Source organism: Carassius auratus, unplaced genomic scaffold (genome assembly GCF_003368295.1).
Source record: "Carassius auratus strain Wakin unplaced genomic scaffold, ASM336829v1 scaf_tig00214794, whole genome shotgun sequence".
Taxonomy (NCBI): domain Eukaryota; kingdom Metazoa; phylum Chordata; class Actinopteri; order Cypriniformes; family Cyprinidae; genus Carassius; species Carassius auratus.
Window position 1 is genome coordinate 97,829 of NW_020527807.1, and position 20,913 is coordinate 118,741.

Sequence of the window (20,913 nt, forward strand, 5' to 3'; positions counted from 1 at the left end):
GCCAGAGGGGGCTGTTTACACTAGCTAGTGTTAATCCTCTAAAGTTCCACACCACAACTTTAACACATTACTCTGAAAGTACCCCAGCTGGTTCATTGTTTAATGTTCAAATCTCAAAGTATTGTCATATGGATCTTATGTTTCTCTTTACTTGTCTTGGCTTGCCTTACTGTGCTGTGCACTGTCTTGGCCTTATTTTAATTTTTTTGTCTTATTTTTTTATTAATAAATGCCATTTTCTCTTGCATTTGAGTGCTTGTTTTGTCTCTCTCTAATTCCCTTTCAGTAAGTCACTTTCAACATTATTTCAGTGATGTTCTCTCGCTTGAGAGCCCAATCACCTTCGAGTGTTAACAACACAAGCCAATGAATGTTGGCGTGTGAGCTTTGCATCACGCACCCGGTTCTGCAGTGCGGTTATATAAGGAGAGCAGGTCAGCGGTGGTCACTACTAAAAGAGCTTTTCTCTGCATTGTGCATGCTGCAGGCTTATCCAACAGTCTGCACGCCGTACAGCAACCATCCCCCTGGGTGCTTTAGCACTAAGGGATTTTTAAACAAATTATCAAACTTCTTAGGTGACATTGTTCTTAAATATGATCATGGGGGATTTCAACAATCATGTTTTCTGGGAGTTAAACTCCCTGGCCAAGGATTTTATTAATTTGCTTGACTCTTTTGATTTTATTCAAGTGGTGAATGGTGCAACTCACAAACAAGGGCATAGATCTTGTATTGTTGTATGGTATTTCAATCTGTGAACTTGAAATACTCAGGTTAAGTTTTTCTGATCATATGCCTGTTATATTTACTTGTTTGCTTCCAAATGAAGTTTCAAAGACTAGGAGGTTACTTTAACAGACTCCTTTTTTTTTTTAGCTCTTAATCTAGTGATATTTTCATGTGCATTTCGAGGAGGCTTGTCTTAAGAATAGTCTTGATTCCCCGTCAAATATCTCAAATGTAGATGAACATCTCATGTTCTTAAACTCAATATGCAATGACATCTTGAATTCTGTGGCTAGATTGAGAGAAAAATGGCAAAAATCTAAACCTGAACCCTGGTTAAATTGCACCACTCAAGAACATAGATGTTCATATCATAGAGCTGAACAGAAGTTGAAAAAAATAAATTAAAAGTGTTCTTTTTGAAATATTACAAGAGTCATTAATCAGGTATCAAAAATCTGTCATGAACCCCTTTTTACTATTTTAGTATTTTAGTTTTTTACAGATAAAATAGTTGACATAAGACAGCATATTATACCTCCAAATTGTGACTGGTCTGACCCCTCTCTTTGAAATTCTTCCATTAATGAATTCCAGATAATCTCTTTAAACTCTTTTCAAAATAATATTAAGCAGATAAAACCAACTACATGTCCACAAGACATCATTCCCACACTGTTCTTGCTTCAGGTCTTTGATGTTGTTGGGCCAAGAATTTTAGCTATAATAAACAAGTATCTTCTTACAGCGACTGTCCCAAAATATCTGAAGCATGCAATTGTTAAACCCCTGCTTAAAAAATCTAATCTTGACCCTACCATCCTATAAAATTATAGACACATTACAAATTAATATTTTCTTTCAAAAGCCTTTTGTATTTTAGAGTCATATAGTATTTTTGAAATATTTCAATCTTGAGTTTTGAAAACATCATAGCACTGAGACTGCACTTTTAAAATTGTTGAATGATATTTAATTATCTGTAAATTCAGGGGACACAGTGATACTTTTACTATTAGATTTAAAGAGCACCTATCATGGAATTTTGAAATGTACCTTTCATGTAGTGTGTAACAAAGATCTAAGTGAAAAAAAAACATCCTGCAAAGTTTGAAATATGACAGTGCACTGTATAAAAAGTTATTGTCTTTCAATAGTAAGAGTCAACTCTCAGTCATTTTTATGAATCGTTAGAAGACCGAAGCTTTTTCTCTGACTAGATGACGTCAACTTGTCAAGTTATTTGAATACGATATGCCCACTTATTGCGCTCCAAGACGCCAGTGAAAACTAGAAAACATCATGGCGATGAGACGCTGTGTTCTGAAGTGTGACTCAAAAGCAAACTTTTTTCATCTGCCCAAGGATGAGCATTTGAAGACTAAGTTGCTCCAATTCATATATACAACTGTACCACAGAAGTATAGTCCGAGCCTTGTGCTTTGTTCAAGCCATTTTGAAGATGATTGCTTTACCAACTTAAATGCAATCAAACTTGGATTAGCGAGCTAGCTGATATTGAAGGAAGGTTCAGTTCCAAGTGTATTTGCATCAGCTTCCTCCTCCATATCACAACCTGTAAGTGTTATTAATAATTGTTGCTTTTATGTTTTATGTAGCATGCATAATAATTGTTTGGTTTGTTGTGTAAGCACCGTTTAGCTTCTAGGTCTTCAATGACAATTGTATTGAGATATATGAATCATAGTTTTCAGAGTTTCTTTAAGAATAGAGCCATACCTCGTTGTAACGTAACGTTACTGCTTTTTTTATTTTTTGGTAAAACGTTATGTTTATGCATCGAGTTAACAAAAACAAAGACTGATTGTGCTTTTACAATATGAACTCTGGGCTACTCGCTTAATGTAACGTAAAGGCGGGGTTTTGAAAAGTGAATCACTAAACTAATCATTTGAGAATCGCTGTCAAAACAAGTAAAAATAAATTCATATTATAAGAAAACTTAAGTCTTTTTTGTCATTGCATGTGTAACGGAGGCCAGCGAGTAGTGCTGTGCAGGTAAACCTCACTCCCCGATCTCAAGAGACGCACTAGCGACAGACGCTAGTGGCTGTAGCCATTTAGCCTCCTTGTTAGTGCGTCCGCCTCCCATGCCGGAAGACCCGGGTTCGAGCCCCGCTCGGAGCGAGTGGGAGGAGCGTCAGAGAGGACCCGGGTGAGAGGGGTTACATTGGTGCTGTGACCCGGATGGGAGTGAGGTTTAGGGGGGTGAGTGTAACGGAGGCCAGCGAGTAGTGCTGTGCAGGTAAACCTCACTCCCAGATCTCAAGAGACGCACTAGCGACAGATGCTAGTGGCTGTAGCCATTTAGCCTCCTTGTTAGTGCGTCCGCCTCCCATGCCGGAAGACCCGGGATCGAGCCCCGCTCGGAGCGAGTGCGAGGAGCGTCAGAGAGGACCCGGGTGAGAGGGGTTACACATGCATGCAAAACTGTTGTTGGGGACTTCTAAAACAATATTTGGAACATTTTAAATGCCATAATAGGTGCTCTTTAAGTGCTGTGTTTGATCCTTTAGATCGCATAATCCTTATATCACGCCTTGAACAATGTAGGCATTACAGGTTGTGCTTTTGACTGGTTTAAATCCTGTCTTGAAGACAAAATGTTTTCTGTTCGTCTTGATAGTTTTTCTTCATCTACATGTAGCTCTATTTTGCATTTTGGAGTTCCTCAAGGCTCCATTTTGGCCCCTGTTCTGTTCTCATTATATATGCTTCCTCTGGTGTCCATCCTTATCAAGCATGGGGTCTCATTTCATTTGTGATAAAATAGACTTAGTATCACTGAATACTGTTTGTCTGATATTAAATCTTGGTTTTCTTCAAACTTTTTACATCTAAATGAGGGCAAATCAGAGGTCATTGTGTTTGGATCTTCGAGAACCACCGACTGTTATTTGAGAGATCTGTACTCCTACAGAAAACTGTTTGTGGAAAAATTGGGGTGTTATTTTTAAATCTGCACTCAAGTTCAATAAACAGATAAATGCTGTAGTTAAATCCAGTTTACTTCCAATTAAGATTGCGATCAAAAGCAAAAAAAAACTATTTTATTCCTAAATCTATGCCTATAAAGTGACTATAACCTTTCACCGACAGTTTTCTTTTACTGAATTATAGTTTGGGATGTCAGACAAGGATAGAAAGGACAAGGTTTCGAACAAAAGTACAACACGCTCCATGGCGGCTGAGCAGCTAATGCTATCCATGTTGGTGGCTGAACTCGAAAAGAACCGAAATAACATCACGGAAGAACTGACAAAATTAATAAAGACGTCGCTCTCGCCAATTCAAAATACACTAGAAGCTGTTAAACAACAAGTTGAGTCGTACGAAGTTCGCTTCAACGAGGTGGAGGACGTGATTAAAGATCACAGAGACCGGATCTCCACATTGGAATCATCCGTGGCGGAGCTGAGGTCCTCCGTGCGGGGCCTCACGAAAGAAAACAACGATTTGAGGGACATGTTGGACGGGTATGAAAATAGGCAAAGGCATACGAATCTTAGGGTCCTCGGCGTTGCGGAGGACAGCGAGCGGGGGAAGTGTCCATTGAAGTTCATGTCTGAACTCTTGGTCAAACTGTTGTCAAAAGCCCCGAAGTTGGAAAGATGTCACAGAGTGCCGATGCCTAAACTGAGCACTGACCCAAACCTGTGGCCGTTCATCCTCTGCTTCCATCGCTTTCAGGAGAGAGAGCGCATCCTGCAACTGGCTATACAAAAGCGTCAGCTCTTTTTCGAGGGCAGGAAAATCTTTATCTTCACGGATCTGAACTCTCGGCTGGTGACCAAGCGCAACGCTTACAAGAAAGTAAAATCACAGTTTTATGAGAAAGGGGTTAAGTTCAGCCTACGATACCTTGCAACGCTGGTGGTGTACTTTGATGGGATCCCGGCATTCATTCAGCTCGGCAGAGACTGCTGAAACTTTCTACAATCAACACTTCAGCTCAAACAAGGACTGTGTTGTCAATGACAGGATGGGAGGTAAACCAGTATCTCCAAATTACAGGGATGATATTGACCATAGTTCTTGGAATGACTTTAACCCAGGGCACTATATTCAGTTTTTTTTTTTTTTTTCCAGGGGTGGTGTTGTGCCAACTTTGTTATATTTTATTATATTACTCTACGTCCGTTCCCTTTTTCTGTTTTAGGTATGTGTTTACACTATATTGCTCCCACCATATATTAATGGATTATATTGATTTTGGCGTTATATGTTAAGATTTAATGCTCTGATAGCTCTCCTAGGGAGAGTAGATAAATCAAGGATAGTGCCAAGGATGTCAAGTGTTTATCACAAGGGGGTGGGGGGTTTGGGGATCACACAGAATATTTTTATTTTTCATTTTATATCAGGATCACATTGTATTTTGATTAGAGGTTACCAGGATGACTAATTACATTGTATTGTCCCTCAATGTTAGAGGGTTAAATTCACCATTTAAGTGAACAAAAGTCCTAGATTTCCTGAGAAGGAAAAATGTTGATATTGCTCTCCTATCTGAAACACATTTACAACCAGCTTATGTCCGTTGAATGCAGAATAAACATTACAAAGTGGTGGCATCCTAGGCAGATGGCTCTAAGACTAAAGGGGTTTTATGGTATTAATGAAACGCAACCTTAATTTGGTAATTGAGAAGATTAACTCTAACAACACAGGGAGATTGGCTTACTGTGGGGTCTCTATTCAGAGTAAAAAAATAGCTTTTGTAAGCATTTATGCCCCCACGATTTTTGACTCGTCCTATTTTCCTTTGACTAACCAAAGAGTTGCTGAGTCTCTCTAACTACTCACTTATTATAGGATCAGATATGAATACATTCTTTGACTGCAATTTAGATCGTTCTAGTCCATCCATTACACGTGCACAAGCTTTATCCTCTGAGGCTTTAAAGAACTTTGTCAAGGATATAAACTTGGTTGATATTTGGAGGCTTCAGAACCCTACAGCCAGAGATTACACTTATTTCTCCCCTTATCATAAGATGTTCTCAAGAATAGATTACATTTTATCCATGCCAGACTTGAACCCAATAATAGATAAGATGGTTTTCTTACCTCGTATTATCTCTGACCATAATGCAATTATGACTTTATTCAATTTTGACTTTTTAAAAGGTAAATCGTCTAGGTGGAGATTTAATACAACTCTGTTGAGAAACAAAAAATACCTTGCATAAATTAAGCCCAAACTAGTGGAATTTATTAATATTAACAAAGACTCAGTTTCAGATAAAGCGGTTGTTTGGTCAGCAATCAAAGGCTTTCTGCGCCAAAATGCAATTGGTTTTTCATCCTATCTTAATCAGAGTAGAACGTAAAAGATTACTCAAATGGAACAGACTTGCTGTGAATTAGAGAGGGAGCTTAAGGAAATTATGGTAATCAGGTAGTAACAAAGCTTAGGTCTGTGAGGGCAGAACTAGATAATACGCTGAGGCAACAGGCTGAATTCATGATGCATATCACTAAACACAAATATTACACTGACAGTAGTAAACCAAGTCGTCTCCTTGCGTTAACATTAAAACAGCAAGAAAACCAATTTAACATTTCCTCTATAAATTGTCCAGTGAACGGATTGTTCACCAAAACAACTGACATTAATAATTCATTTAAATATTTTTTTGAGAACTTCTATTCTTCGGAAGACCGATTCTCACAGGACTTATTTGATTGATTTTTTGACAACTTGAATTTACCTGAGCTGTCAGACGATGAATCTAAGGACCTGGATATCCCCATAACACTAGAGGAATTACACACAGCAGTAAAGTTAACCAATAGGCGTCGCTCACCGGGAATTGATGGGATACCTGTGGAGCTGTACCTGGAACAATGGAATAGTATAGGACCTATTTGGCTAGATACTATTAATTCAGCTATAGAAAAGGGCTTTTTCCACAGGGATCTCAACACAGGACTTGTTTCGGTACTCTATAAACCAGGGAAGGACCCCCAGAATTGCTCAAGCTATCGCCCAATTTCTTTAATTAATGCAGATATAAAAATTTATTCCAAAGCTATTGCCATGTGTCTTGATATAGTTAGTGGGAAGTTAATAAATTCAGATCGTACTGGTTTCCTTACAGGGCGACAGGCATCAGATAATGTCCGCCGGCTCCTGCATATTATCTCTGAAACCAAAAAGACAGAACTATCCTGTGGACTTTTATTTCTTGATGCAGAAAAGGCGTTTGATCGCTTGGAATAGAGATATTTGTGGAATGTCCTGGAAAAATTCAAATTTGGCCCAAATTTTATTAAAATGATACAAGTATTATATTCTAATCCCTCTGCAAGGTTTGTTACAGCTGGGCACCTTTCTGATCTTTTCAGTATAAGTCGTGGTTCCAGGCAGGGGTGCCCAGCATTTCCTGCCATTTTTAATTTGTCACTCGAACCATTAGCCCAATACATACGCCAAAGCACATTAGTAGCTCCAGTTAAAATAGGGTCCACATTACACTCCGTTTCTCTGTATGCAGACGATACGCTTATTTACCTCTCGGATTTACAGCAATCCCTTCCGAATGTCCTAAAAATCATAGAACACAGGTACATTTTCTGGCTATAAGCTCAACCACTCCAAATCAACTTTAATGCTGTTGAATACGGACCTGAAGAAATTAAATATCCAGTCCCGTATACCAGTGGTGCAACAGGCCACATATTTAGGTGTTTAAATTAGTCCCAGTATACAGGCAATAGCTAGGAATAATTACTCAGCTTTTTTGAAAAAAGTCGAGGATGACCTAGTGAAGTGGGCAGCATTTCCATCGTCTTTGCCTGCCCGCATGGCCACAATCAAAATGAATATTCTTCCGCATATAAACTTTATTAGCTCTATGCTTCCAATATCACCCCCAACAGGGTATTGGCAAAAAATTTCTCAACTGTGGGCTCAACATGGGATCTGGACGTTGGGAGATATCTCAGGGCAAAATTCAATTTTAGATTTTCCTGTTCTAATGTCCCACTTTGGTATCCCAAGAAATTCACAATTCCTCTACTTTAGGGTAAGGTCAGCTCTTAATTCACTCAAGGTTCCCTGGGGGTCTGCATTAAAGACTCATCCTATAGTGTCTCTCATGGAAAAAGCACCCCGAAAGAAAATGATCTCATTCATTTATAACAATCTCATGTCATACACCACTAAAGAATTGCCTGGGTATAGATCGTGGGAGCTGGATATACCTCTTGGAACGGAGACCATTAATTGGGAGGTGGTGTGGAATAATGTATTTGGGTCTTCTAAAAACCCAAATCACCAATTAATCCGCTACAAAATCTGCCATAGGAGTTATTTGACACCACGTAGAAGACATTTATTAGGTCTAGTCCCCAACCCCTACTGTACATTTTGTAGTCAAGGCACCATGGACACATTAATACATGTTTTATGGGAATGTCCAGATGTACAAAGATTTTTGGGCAAGGTTGCAGATAAGATGTCTGTTCTGGTGGGGAGGAAGTTCCCGCTGGAGCCAGCGCTGTTTCTTCTAAAGGACGACTCCAGACTTAAGATCACTGAGATCACTGAGAGCGTAAAATCTGGTTGGCTGGCATGACTGCAGCGAAAAAAAATTGTTGTTCTGAGGTGGCTTCCTCCACACCAATTATCAATAAAACACAGGTTTCAAGCTGTTCTTGAGGTGATCTACCTGGAGTGGTCATCAGCTCGTATTTAATAATGCCAGGCTAAAAACGTTGGTGATGTGGGAAAAGGCTGCAGAGTATGTAAAGAAGCTATTGTTATGACTTTTTGTGTCTTTCATCTTTGGTAATTCGTTAGGTCCAATTTGTAATCCTGATCATGACTTTGGTCTAGTCTGTGTGCTGTCACAGTGTCTGGGTTGTGTTCCCTGGGTATCCACTAGGTGTCCTTCATTCCCACAGTGTCTGTCATCTTATCACTTCCTGTTCCCTTATTTGGTCACCTTCCTACTTGTTTTAGTTAATTGATTGTTCGCCCACATGTCTCCAGTTTCCCGAGGAAAGCCAGCGACACGGCCCATGATGGCCGCAGGTCCAGCGCCACAGCACAAGATGGCCGTCAGCCCAGCGCCGCTGCGGTGCATGGCCACCAACCCCTCACCACGAGGCAAGATGGACGTCAGCCTCACACCACAGTGCAAGATGGCTGCCAGCTCAGCACCAACGCCCAAGATGGCCGCTGACACCTTTCTCGATAACTTCAAGATGTTATCGAAGATCCTAGAGATTCCCAAGCCGGTTCACGTCATGGCTGCTGAGCCAGCGCCTCAGCACAAGATGGCCGCCAGCCCAGCGCCACAGCACAAAATGGCCGCCAGCCCAGCTCCACAGCACAAGATGGCCGCCAGCTCAGAGCCACAGCACAAGATGGCCGTCAGCCCAGCGCCACAGCACAAGATGGCCGCCAGCCCAGCGCCACAGCACAAGATGGCCGCCAGCTTAGAGCCACAGCACAAGATGGCTGCCAGCTCAGCGCCACAGCTCAAGAAGTCCAAGGTGGTGCCCGATGCCGAGGCAGTGTCCGTTGCGGTCCTGGAGGTTGAGGCGGTTCCCGATGCTGTACCGGATGCCGAGGTGGTGCCCGAGGCCGAGGCAGTGTCCGTTGCTGTTCTGGAGGCCGAGGCGGTGCCCGATGCTGTTCCGGAGGCAGAGGCGGTGCCCGATGTGGTTCCGGAGGCCGAGGTGGTGCCCGATGCCGAGGCAGTGTCCGTTGCGATTTGGAGGTCGAGGCAGTGCCCGATGCTGTTCCGGAGGCCGAGGTGGTGCCCGAGGCCGAGGCAGTGTCCGTTGCTGTTCTGGAGGCTGAGGCGGTGCCCGAGGCCGAGGCAGTGTCTGTTGCTGTTCCGGAGGCAGAGGCGGTGCCCGATGTGGTTCCGGAGGCCGAGGTGGTGCCCGATGCCGAGGCAGTGTCCGTTGCGATTTGGAGGTCGAGGCAGTGCCCGATGCTGTTCCGGAGGCCGAGGTGGTGCCCGAGGCCGAGGCAGTGTCCGTTGCTGTTCTGGAGGCTGAGGCGGTGCCCGATGCGGTTCCGGAGGCCGAGGTGGTGCCCGATGCCGAGGCAGTGTCCGTTGCGGTTCTGGAGACCGAGGCGGTGCCCGATGCTGTTCCGGAGGCCGAGGTGGTGCCCAAAGCCGTTCCAGAGGTGGTGCCCAAAGCCAAGGCGTCTCACGTCTCCACAGGCAGTCCAAAGTCGGTTCATGTGCCCACTGACTTTCCAGAGTTGAGTCAGTTCCCGGTTGACCCTCTTGAGTCAACTTCATGGAGGTCAGGGTCTCCTGAGTCAGGGTTATTCACCGTCGACCTTCCAGAGTCAGGTTTAGTTACCGTTGACCATCCAGAGTCAGGGCTAGTTCCTGTTGACCTTCCAGAGTCGAGTCAGGTTCCAGTGGACCCTCCAGAGTCGAGTCAGGTTCCAGTGGACCCTCCAGAGTCAAGTCAGGTTCCAGTGGACCCTCCAGAGTCGAGTCAGGTTCCAGTGGACCCTCCAGAGTCAGGGCTAGTCACCGGGGACCTTCCAGAGACAAGGCGGGTCACTGTTGAACTTTCAGAGTCCAGTCAAGTCACTGGGTGGTCTGCTGCTCCGCCCTGGGGGACTCCGGCCTCAACCACAGGGACGTGCTTGTCTTCTGCTCCGCCCTGTTGGACTCCGGCATCGACCACGTGGTGGTCATCTGCTCCTGGTCTTCCTGTGTTGTGTTACATTCTGGTGTCTGTTCCCCATGTTTTTCTTCTCTGGCCCTCCGTCCCTCCCCCTGAGACTCCGCCTGTCCGCCTCCCTCCTGGTCTCTGTGTTGTCTATTGTGGAGCGTCTGGAAGCCGCTCCGTAGAGGGGGGGTTCTGTCACAGTGTCTGGGTTGTGTTCCCTGGGTGTCCACTAGGTGTCCTCCGTTCCCACGGTGTCTGTCATCTTATCACTTCCTGTTCCCTTATTTGGTCACCTTCCTACTTGTTTTAGTTAATTGATTGTTCCCCCACCTGTCTCCAGTTTCCTCATTATCCTTGTCTGTCTGAGTCTTTGTCACGGAGTCCTTGTCGTATGAATGATACCTTCCAGAGTCTGCTCTTCCCGTGTGTTCTTGTTTTGTTTTTATGTTTTTGGATTTTCTGGTTTTGACCCTGCCTGGACTGTTTATCCCTTTGGATTGCCCTCAATAAACCTTTTTACTTGCATTTGGATCTCTCCCGTGCTTCTTGTATCACCGTACGTGACATGTGCTCCCTAGGGAAGTGGAAGGGTGGGTGGGAGGGAGGGAGGAAGGGCAGGGGAGGGGGGGTTTGTAATTAAGTAATGTGTGGTGTATATTGCTTATGTTTAATGCAATTACTGCAAGTAATGTAACTGCACAAGTTATTGTTGTTATTGTATCTTGGCAAAATAAAAAAAATAAAAGTGATTACAAAAAAAGCCTAGATTTTTTATCATTACAAGAGCTTGAGAGAGTGATCCATGCCTTTGTGTCATCACGGCTTGATTATTGTAATTCCCTTTATATGGGAAAAAGTTAATCAAATATAAATCGACTTAAGGTGGTTCACAATGCAGCTGCCAGACTTTTGACTGGCACCTGCAAATTTGATCATATCTTGTATTATGCACTCTGCACTAGTCCATTACAGAATTGAGTAAAAAAAAAATCCTGTTTGTTTTTAAAGCTCTGAGTGGAACAGCTCCTGAATATCTCTGTGATCTTTTAAACCCAAATACATCTGCTAGATCGCTGAGGTCTTCTGAGCAGGGAGTGCTGATGGACCAGAGATCTTGATTGAAGTTGAGGGGTGACCATGCCTTTTCAATTGCTGGGCCTAAGCTTTGGAATATTCTTCCAGTCTCCCTCCGATTAGTCTTTTCAGAATCTGAATTTAAATCTAAGTTGAAAACCTTAGAGTAGTGGTTTTCAACCTGTGGGCCGCGATGGTATTGCAGGTGGGCCGCCAATTACTATTACAAGAAATAATAATATTGTTAATATATGTAAAAATTAGTGGTGGGCTGTTATCGATGTTAACGTGCTGCGTTAACGTGAGACCCTTATCAGGCGATTTTAAAAAAATATCGCCGTTAATCTATTATCAAATTTGGGTTGGAAGCTGGGTCTATACTAAGTAAGCTATGATGACTTTCACCTTGATATTTTAGTGCGGATGTATACCTAGCCGAATTGCACTGTAGGGGGCAAGAACGAGTCTTCGCACCTGTGTGTATGCCTACTGTGAAATTACCACATCAAACGTGATGTGCTAACATGGATGCAGCTAAAGGTTTGTTTCAGGGATTTTTTTTTTTTTTAAGAAGCATGGACTCGATGAGCTTTCACACAGGACGCGTTTGTAGTCTCCTACTTGGTACGTAAACGATCGCTGCACTGCTGCAGATGCACCGCTACTGGAACGGGCCTGTAATCTGTTAACATGGGACCCTAAAAGAATATGCAACGGGCGTAAGGTTGTTTCCACCTTGTGCAATGTGGAATTAGTTTACTGCTTTCTCAAGCAGTTTGTGATGCATTTTGAAAACAGGAGATGAGCACCTGGCATGAGAACCCCCTTCTCAAAGACTTACTTTTAGTCATTATCTTATTTGGGTAGCATACATATTCTGAATGTGCCCCATCACACGCCGCCTGCCCTGACTCGTCCAGCGCCCCTCCTCTAACACACTCACTCCTGTCGGGAGCCTGGTGAAGGCGCAGATTTAGATATATATATATATATATATATATATATATATATATTGTGCAGGTCAGCCTGTCACATGCACCAATTTAAGAACATAGCAGACATCCCAACCTGCAAAAAAAAGGAAGGAAATACATCTCAGCTGTAGTCACCTTCTCAGTGAGACTTTGCCTATCTGAATGGGAGAACTTCCCTGTGCTTAGCCTCCCTAACATGTTGTGGTCCCTAAAAGATATAGCATAAAATATTATTTCTATAAGCTATAGACCTATGTAACTATTCGTTAATTATGTTTAAATAAGTAGATTACTTTTACTATTTATATAATCTGCTTATACAATTTATGTAAACTGCTTTTATTTATTTTCCATTGCAACTTTAAACAGGTCTAAAGAGTTTGTTGTTTTAATTTAGCCTTGGCAACTAGCCTGAATAATATGCAGATGAAATGAAACTTGTCAACTCACCTCAACATGCCTTTTGCAATCATTTAGCCTGCCATGGGCAATGCTTGAGTAAGACTCATTATGTTTTACATCTATAAGACAGGGGTACACTTTCGAGTAGTCTGCCCTTAAAATGTGTCTTATACTTTTTTTTTTTTTTGTGGCACTTTCCCTCTGCCATGGTGCTCCTGTTTCTAGATAGACATAACTGGTTCATTTTGTACGGGAGAAGAGATAAAAGCCCGCCCACACTGACAATTGATTGGTTCATTTGCAGAAACAGGCCAATCAGGATGCTCTCTGTCTGACATGCGCTTCGTACACATGCACATTAGCACACACACTCAAGGTCTCTCGCTCCCTCTCCCTCTCTGCCGTGCGCGCGCTACACGGTTTGAAACATAGTTGCTGAGTCCCAATTCGCCTACTTATACTACTAAAAGTATGTACTTTTTTTGTGAGGGAAAAGTACATACTTTTGAGTGTGTAGCAAAAGAGTATGCACGCTCTGGGACATACTTCGATGACGTCATGCAACATGAACGACAACGTGGTTGACTAGTTACGCACACCACAACTGTTAACGTTTCATTCATTCTTTATGTCCAATAAAATTGTATTTACTATTTCCATCATTTTTTCTCATCGTTTTTTTTTTCACAATACATTTTACTATGTGTGCTTCTACCAAGTTGAGGAGTGAGAAAGCAGGGCTGCGTCGTCGTAGAACCAAACGCAGGTCGTTTGTGAGGCGGCTGGTTCTGACGTTCATGTGCAATGTGTGTAACGAAATAAAATATAACTTTAATTAGGGTTAAACATTTGAATTCTTACACTTAAAAGCTGAGGGCGCATCTCCGCTGCTGCACCCGCCTGCCATGTTTACATCACCACAAAGCCATCGCAAAGCTCCTCCCTCCCGTACGCAATGGGTTGTGGGCAATATTAGCACTTAGAGTGTGTATTGATCTGCACTTTCGAATTCTAACCGGAAATAGTAGACCATCCGGGTATCTTTGGAATACTATTTTCAACATATTATGATTTGGGACGTACTAATTCTAGTTTCGCATACTATTTAGGACGGATAGTATGCGAATTGGGACTCAGCAAGTATCTGTTTCACATGCGCGCTTTTGCTCGCTCGGCCTAGATTCCGGGAGATTTTAACTAATTTGCGGGTCTCAGGAAGACGTTTTCAATATGCGGGAGACTCCCGGAACTTGGGATGTCTGACATAGGATAGGTGACATACTAAAGACTACATTCAAATTTTCTCTCAGATTCCTGTTCATGTTAGAAATAAAACAAGCATTGCATAAATGTAAACTGTTGTACCAGACCAAACTGGAATATAATTTATGGAACTACATTAAATGTTTAGGATGTGCATTTGCTTTAGGAAGTGCAATTCTGTGATAACACAAATTAAATAAAACAGACTGCCGTTATGTTGAACTTTGGTTGTGTCATGTGGCTTTGTGTTGGTTGAAATAAATGTTTGATTTATAAATTAACTATTGGAAAGTCATCAACATGTAATAGTGTGGGTGTCCTTACACATTATCTAAAATTGTCATAAATTGTATAGTAAATGCACTTTTTCCATTTATAGCGGATGCCATCCATAATGCAGCGGGGTATGGAGTCAGTGGTGTGAATGAAAGGGGAGAAGTGTCCTGGGACCTCATCTCCAATGTTCGCATCTGGGAGATTGAGGTTTGTTTGGTTACTTATGAAAAGGACAAGCAAACAGTGTATTAATTACAACATTTTCAAATGCTACAGAGAGGCTTTGGATCTCTCTTATCATGAATTATAAACAATATATTTTCTTTATCCATAGACAGCGACAAGTTTTAAATCATTCATTGACAACTGGAATATACAGACTTCTCTTTGGCTAAAAAGGTGTGTTTTAAATTTCATAGTTTTATTTTTGTTCATAAATTAGTGAAATTATCTGTTGCCATTGATAAGAAAATGTCATTGTAAAATTCTGAACTTTCAGTCTCTTGAAAGAATAAGTCTGAGAAAATATATGTAGACTGGGTCAACCAGTAGAGTGTCCACTACCCCATGTGTTCAGCAATAGATGTGTCTGCACAACCATTAATGACATGAGACTGCTTATACATTATTCACAAGAGCAAAGCAAGAAGCATACAGAGTAATGTAAATACAATAATGCACATAGAACATGTCCAAAACTAGTAAAGACAAGGAAGACATTCCCTGAAGGGAATGAAAGTGAAAAGTGAAAGTCGTGACATTTGCCAAGTATGGTAACCCATACTCAGAATTGGTGCTCTGCATTTAACCCATCCAAGTGCACACACACAGCAGTGAGAAGTGAACACACCGTGAACACACACCCGGAGCAGTGGACAGCTATATATCTAGCAACCGGGGAGCAACTGGGGGTTCAGTGCCTTGCTCAAGGGCACTTCAGCCATGGGTATTGAGGGTGGAAGAGTGCTGTTCATTCATTCCCCCCGACCTACAACTCCTGCCAGCACTGACACTCTAACCGGTGACCATTGGGTAACTAGTCCAAGTCTCTAACCATTAGGCCACAGCTGCCCCTGTACTGAGTCAGTAGCTGTGTTAGTTTCTGAAGTGGTGGGAAGCTTTTCTCTGGAGTATAGTCTCTGAAACCTGTATACCATCATGCCACTTCACCGGCAAATAAAATCACACTAAACTACAAAATCTGTATGAGGGTGTCATGTTTTTGCTGATTTTGCTCCCCTCAGTCAGTGCTGTCACAATCACTGATTTACGAACAAAGGATATGTTACTGTTGTAACATAAATGACATCACGTTTCAGTCCCTTACAATAGTTTATTGAATAATATTACCCGTTTCCATGCAGCATTAGTGATGGTATGCATAAAATTCAACAACCAGATTATTTTGCTTTTATATTTAATACGTTTAAGTGAAGGCCAGAAAAAAAAAATAGCATTGAGTACCATCCCAGCAACTGCCTCCAATATTTTTTTTTAACAAAATGGAAATGTATCTCCTTTTGGACAGCATATTATCTCAGCAGGGAATTGAATTGCTGGAGCCATTAACACTTCACCACCAAGAGACATGATCATGCCCACTGATTCCCTGTTCTTGATCAGCGATTATGTAAACTAGTTTTTTTTTTTAGCTGAAATTCGCTAAAAAGTCAGCTAGAGAGATGCTGCTTTAACCCCCATATGTGATTGTACATATAAGTGGAGCTCATTCTAGTCAGGAATTTTCTGAAGCAATATTAGTCCCTAATCAAGAAGTATCCATAGTGTGGCAACTATATGTATACTAGAGGTCGACCGATAGTGGATTTTACCAATATCAATAGTTAGGTTGGACCACACTTGCTGATAGCTATTAATCAACCTATAGTTTTAAAATGGATACTGTATATAAATATATATATATATATATATATATATATATATATATATATATATATATATATATATATATGTATGTATGTATGTATGTATGTATAGAGAGAGAGGGGGGGGGGATTATTCTTTGTAAATGAATACAAATATTACTATTAAATATAATTTATATGTTGATCATTAAAATTAATTATAAAAAATAATATAAAATAATACCATTACTTTCCAAGTTGTTTATGTTCACTTAATACATACAGTGGTGGAAATATTTATTTGATCCCCTGTTTTATTACAAATAAATGAAGTTTTTTTTTTATTTTTTTATGGTAGGTTTATTTTAACAAAAAAAAAAATAAATAAATAAAATAAAAAAAAAAGGGGAAAAAAAATATATATGAAGGATGAGATTGAATTGCATTGGGGGCAAAAACAAAAGTGTTGTGTTTATAATTTTGTTCTCATATATATAAAATTTTGATCTTTTATTTTAAAAATTCATATAAATCTAACCTTTCATTGGAAAATAATAATTTAGAATGGGGGGAAATATCATTAAGACAAATATTTTTTTCTCTAATACACATTGGACACAATTAAAAGTACTCTTTTATTCAATGCTTTTTGAAACCTTCATTTGGCATAATAACAGCTCTGAGTCTTCTCCTAAAATGTCTGATGAGGTTAGAGAACACTTGACAAGACATCAGAGACCATTTCTTCATCCAGAATCTCTCCAGACCCTTCAGATTTACAGCTCCATGATGGTGTTTCTCCTCTTCAATTGACCCCACTCATTCTCTACAAGGTTCGGGTCAGGGAACTGGAATGGCCATAGCATTTTTGTGTTGTTTTCAAGGTTTGTTTTTGGATTATTGTCCAGTTGGAAGAGCCAACCATGGCCCATTATAAGATTTCTAACAGAGTCAGACACTTTATTTTTTTTTTTTTGATCTGTTGTTATTTGATAGAATCAAAGATATTCATATTTCTAATTTGTTATACCAAACCCATCTTGAGTCTTTGCTGCTAAAAAGCTATTTTTATTTATTTATTTATTTATTTTAGTTACATCTGACCATAGAATCCAGCCCCATTTGAAGTTCCAGTCGTGTCTGACAACAGAATATTCTGGGGATGAGAGCATTTTTAGGGCCCGAGCACCAATGGTGTGAGGACCCCCTTGGAATTGCTCCGTTTCTTATTAGGGGCCAAGCACCGAAGGTGCGAGGCACCTATTGTTTTTGTTGGCGTTCTTATTATTAGGGGCCAAGCACCGAAGGTGCGAGGCACCTATTGTTTTTGTTGGCGTTCTTATTATTATTATTATTCTTCCGACTGGGAGTCTATGGCAGCCCATAGAACCGAATGCGGGAAAGTTGTTTTGGTTTGACATTCTGATAGAGGACAGTGCCAACATTAAGTACACCAATTTTGGTGTGTCTAAGACATTCCCTCTAGCGCCACCAACTGTTATGCAAATCAAATTGATTCGTCAAACCGTTTTCGATAAACGCTCGAACAAATTTTACGTAACGCTTACAAAAAGAGTCGTAAGGCTGTATCTGTGCAACGATTTATCGTATTCAGACCAAACCTGGTACATGTCATAACAAGCATGATTTGAGGCTACTTGCTGCGTTTCGGCGCAGCGCCACCTACTGGTCCGGAGATATGAAAAAATGCTATTTTTGCTTATAATTTCTAAACAGTTTGTCCAAAAATCATAACATTGGTCTTGTTAGATTCAGGGCAACATGCCGAGTCGACTGATATCCAATTTTACCATTTCGGCCATTTTGTCTGTCAGCCATTTTGAATTTTGTGCTAAAATGCTGTATTTTCAGAACGCATCAACGGATTGTTACGAAACATGGTATGGGTCATCAGCACAATGTCCTGAAGGAGTGTGAGAAGTTTCGAAACAGCGCCACCTAGTGGTGATCATCCTTTTTTAAATGCTTATAACCTTGGGTGTGGTCGACTTATTTTCTCGAGACTCACCAAATTAGACTCCTGAAACCTTACCGAGTCCTACGATACCAAACATGCTAGGTTTCGCCTTACGGTTTGTGTAGCGTTGTGATTTAGCGCTTAAAAAACATCTGGCTATATCTTCGAAACCACTTGTCTGATCGAGACGAAACCACCGTCAGAAGTTCGAAAACATAGGTCGATAGCTATATGCCAATGCCCAAATGCCAAAATATTGATAGTAAGGGGTAGTAATATTCAATCAAAGTCAAGAGTCAGTCATATTTTACGTGCTTTTTCATATAAATGTCTATAACTCTGAAGTGAATTGAGATATTTTCACCAAAATTGACACGCATATGTATGGGCTCACTCTGAGCACACATAAAAAAAATGGTGGGACTGAGCCTCTTGGTGGCGCTAAAATAGAACAAAACATGAAATTCTCATTGACTTCAATACAGTTTTGTGAAATAAAATTCTATACTAAACAAATGCATTGGTGTAATATTACGAAACTCAAAATGTGCCAACAACACAATACCCTGAAGGTACTCAAAATATTTTGAAACAGCGCCACCTAGTGGTCAAAAGTTATAACTAAATTTACATAAAGGTTAGTAACTTTTGAATAAATCTGGCTATTGGCATGATGCTGGTCTTAATAGATTCCTTGGGTCAAGCCGATGACAAAGATAGAAAGTTTTACTTATTTGGTTGAAATTCCTGTCCGCCATTTTGATTAATGTTGAAAACCTACTTTTTCGAACTCCTCCTAGACCGTTTGTCCGATTTTAACCAAATTTGACATTGACATTGTTCAGACCATGCTGGCAAAATGTTATGGATTTCATGTCGATATATGAAACGGTTCTCATTTAGCACATCAACGAAGCTGCTGGAAGGGTGCCAAAATACATTTGAGGATGTATCTCTGCAAAGCTTTGACATATTTGCACCAAACTTTGTATGTGTCATCGTCACCTCACACTGACCATTTCAAACTAATTTGGCAACAGCCCCACCTATTGTTTACACGTGATAAGCCAATAAATCCTATTACTAGTTGTTGTGTTTATTGTTTTCGAGCCATTTTGCCTAAAATCATCTTAAAACTGTCTTAATTACTCATTCCTGCAATTCGTCTGAAGCTTTCTTCTGTACTGCTTGGCCCCGTTATTGCTGCTTGCAGCTATATTTATTAGGGGCCAAGCACCGAAGGTGCGAGGCACCTATTGTTTTTGTTGGCGTTCTTCTTATTATTATTATTCTTCCGACTGGGAGTCTATGGCAGCCCATAGAACCGAATGCGGGAAAGTTTTTTTGGTTTGACATTCTGATAGAGGACAGTGCCACCATTAAGTACACCAATTTTGGTGGGTCTAAGACATTGCCTCTAGCGCCACCAACTGTTCCACCCCAAGTCTATGGTAGCCCATAGAACCGTTTGCGGGAAAGTTGTATAATTTGGCACACTAATAGAGGACTGTCTGAACATTAACCGTAGCAAATTTGAAGTCTCTATCTCAAACTCTCTAGCGCCACCAATTGTCTAAACTTTCAAAAACTTGATGCTAATAACTCTTGAACCGTAAGCCACAAAATGAAAATTCTTTTTTCCTGTGATTCCTTGGCTCATGCCGAGTCGAATGGACACCGAAATTCAAAAATCGCAAGGTTTAGTTTTTTCGCTATCGTCAATTGTTCGTAAAACCTACTTTTTCGAACTCATCCTAGGCCGTTGCACCGATTGTCACGAAAATTGAATCAGATAATCTTCAGACCATGCTGGCAAAAAGTTATGGAATTCAAGTTGATTTCTCAAACCGTTTCCGAATAGCTCATGAACGAATTCTTCGAAAAGCACGCAAACGTGAACGTGAGGCTATATCTCCGCAACGGTTTGGCCTATTGAGACCAATCTTGGTGGGTCTTATAACAACCATTCCCTGGGACTACCTGCAGTGTTTCGGCGCTGTGCCCCCTAGTGGTCAGGAGATATGAAAAATGCATGTTTTTGCTCATAACTTCTGAACGGTTTTGCCAAAAATCACAAAAGTGGTGTCCGAGTCGAATGATACCGAATTTTCCCAATTCGGCCATTTTGGGCGTCGGCCATTTTGAATTTAGTTGTAAATTGCTGTATCTTAAGAATGAAGTTCCGTATCGTTTCGCAAATAATTACAAAAATGTCCGGCTCCATGCCCTGAATGTACACAAAAAAATTGGGGGCAGCGCCACCTTGTGGTCAATAGTTATAACGATTTTTCGAAAAATGCTAATAACTTTTGCATACATTAGCCTATTGTAACAAAACTGATGTTGATAGATTCCTTGGGTCATGCCGAGAACACCGATACCCCACTTGTCAATTTTGGCAAAATTTCCTGTCCGCCATTTTGATTCATGTTGAAAACCTACTTTTTCGAACTCCTCCTAGACCGTTGCTCAGATTTTCACCAAATTTGATTTGGATCATCTTCAGACCATGCTGGCAAAAAGTTATGGAATTTGTGTCGATACACGTAACCGTTTTCAATTAGCGTACCAACGAATTTGCTGGAAAGATGCCAAACTGCATCTGAGGCTGTATCTCTGCAAAGGTTGGAGATATTTACACAAAACTTAATATGTGACATTGTCACATCACATTGAC

The 20,913-nt window shown here is 41.0% G+C and overlaps 1 protein-coding gene across 1 annotated transcript in view; it reads left to right on the top strand.

Annotated features, from left to right (window-relative positions):
• The window catches only part of mboat1 (membrane bound O-acyltransferase domain containing 1), a gene marked incomplete at its 5' end in the record, with an annotated part of 123,308 nt that overhangs the window by 46,036 nt on the left and 56,359 nt on the right, over positions 1-20,913 (top strand). The window contains 2 exons of the mRNA XM_026258780.1: positions 14,497-14,600; positions 14,728-14,792. Of these exons, the coding sequence (XP_026114565.1) occupies positions 14,497-14,600; positions 14,728-14,792 (169 nt within the window). The remainder of the gene's footprint in view (positions 1-14,496; positions 14,601-14,727; positions 14,793-20,913) is intronic.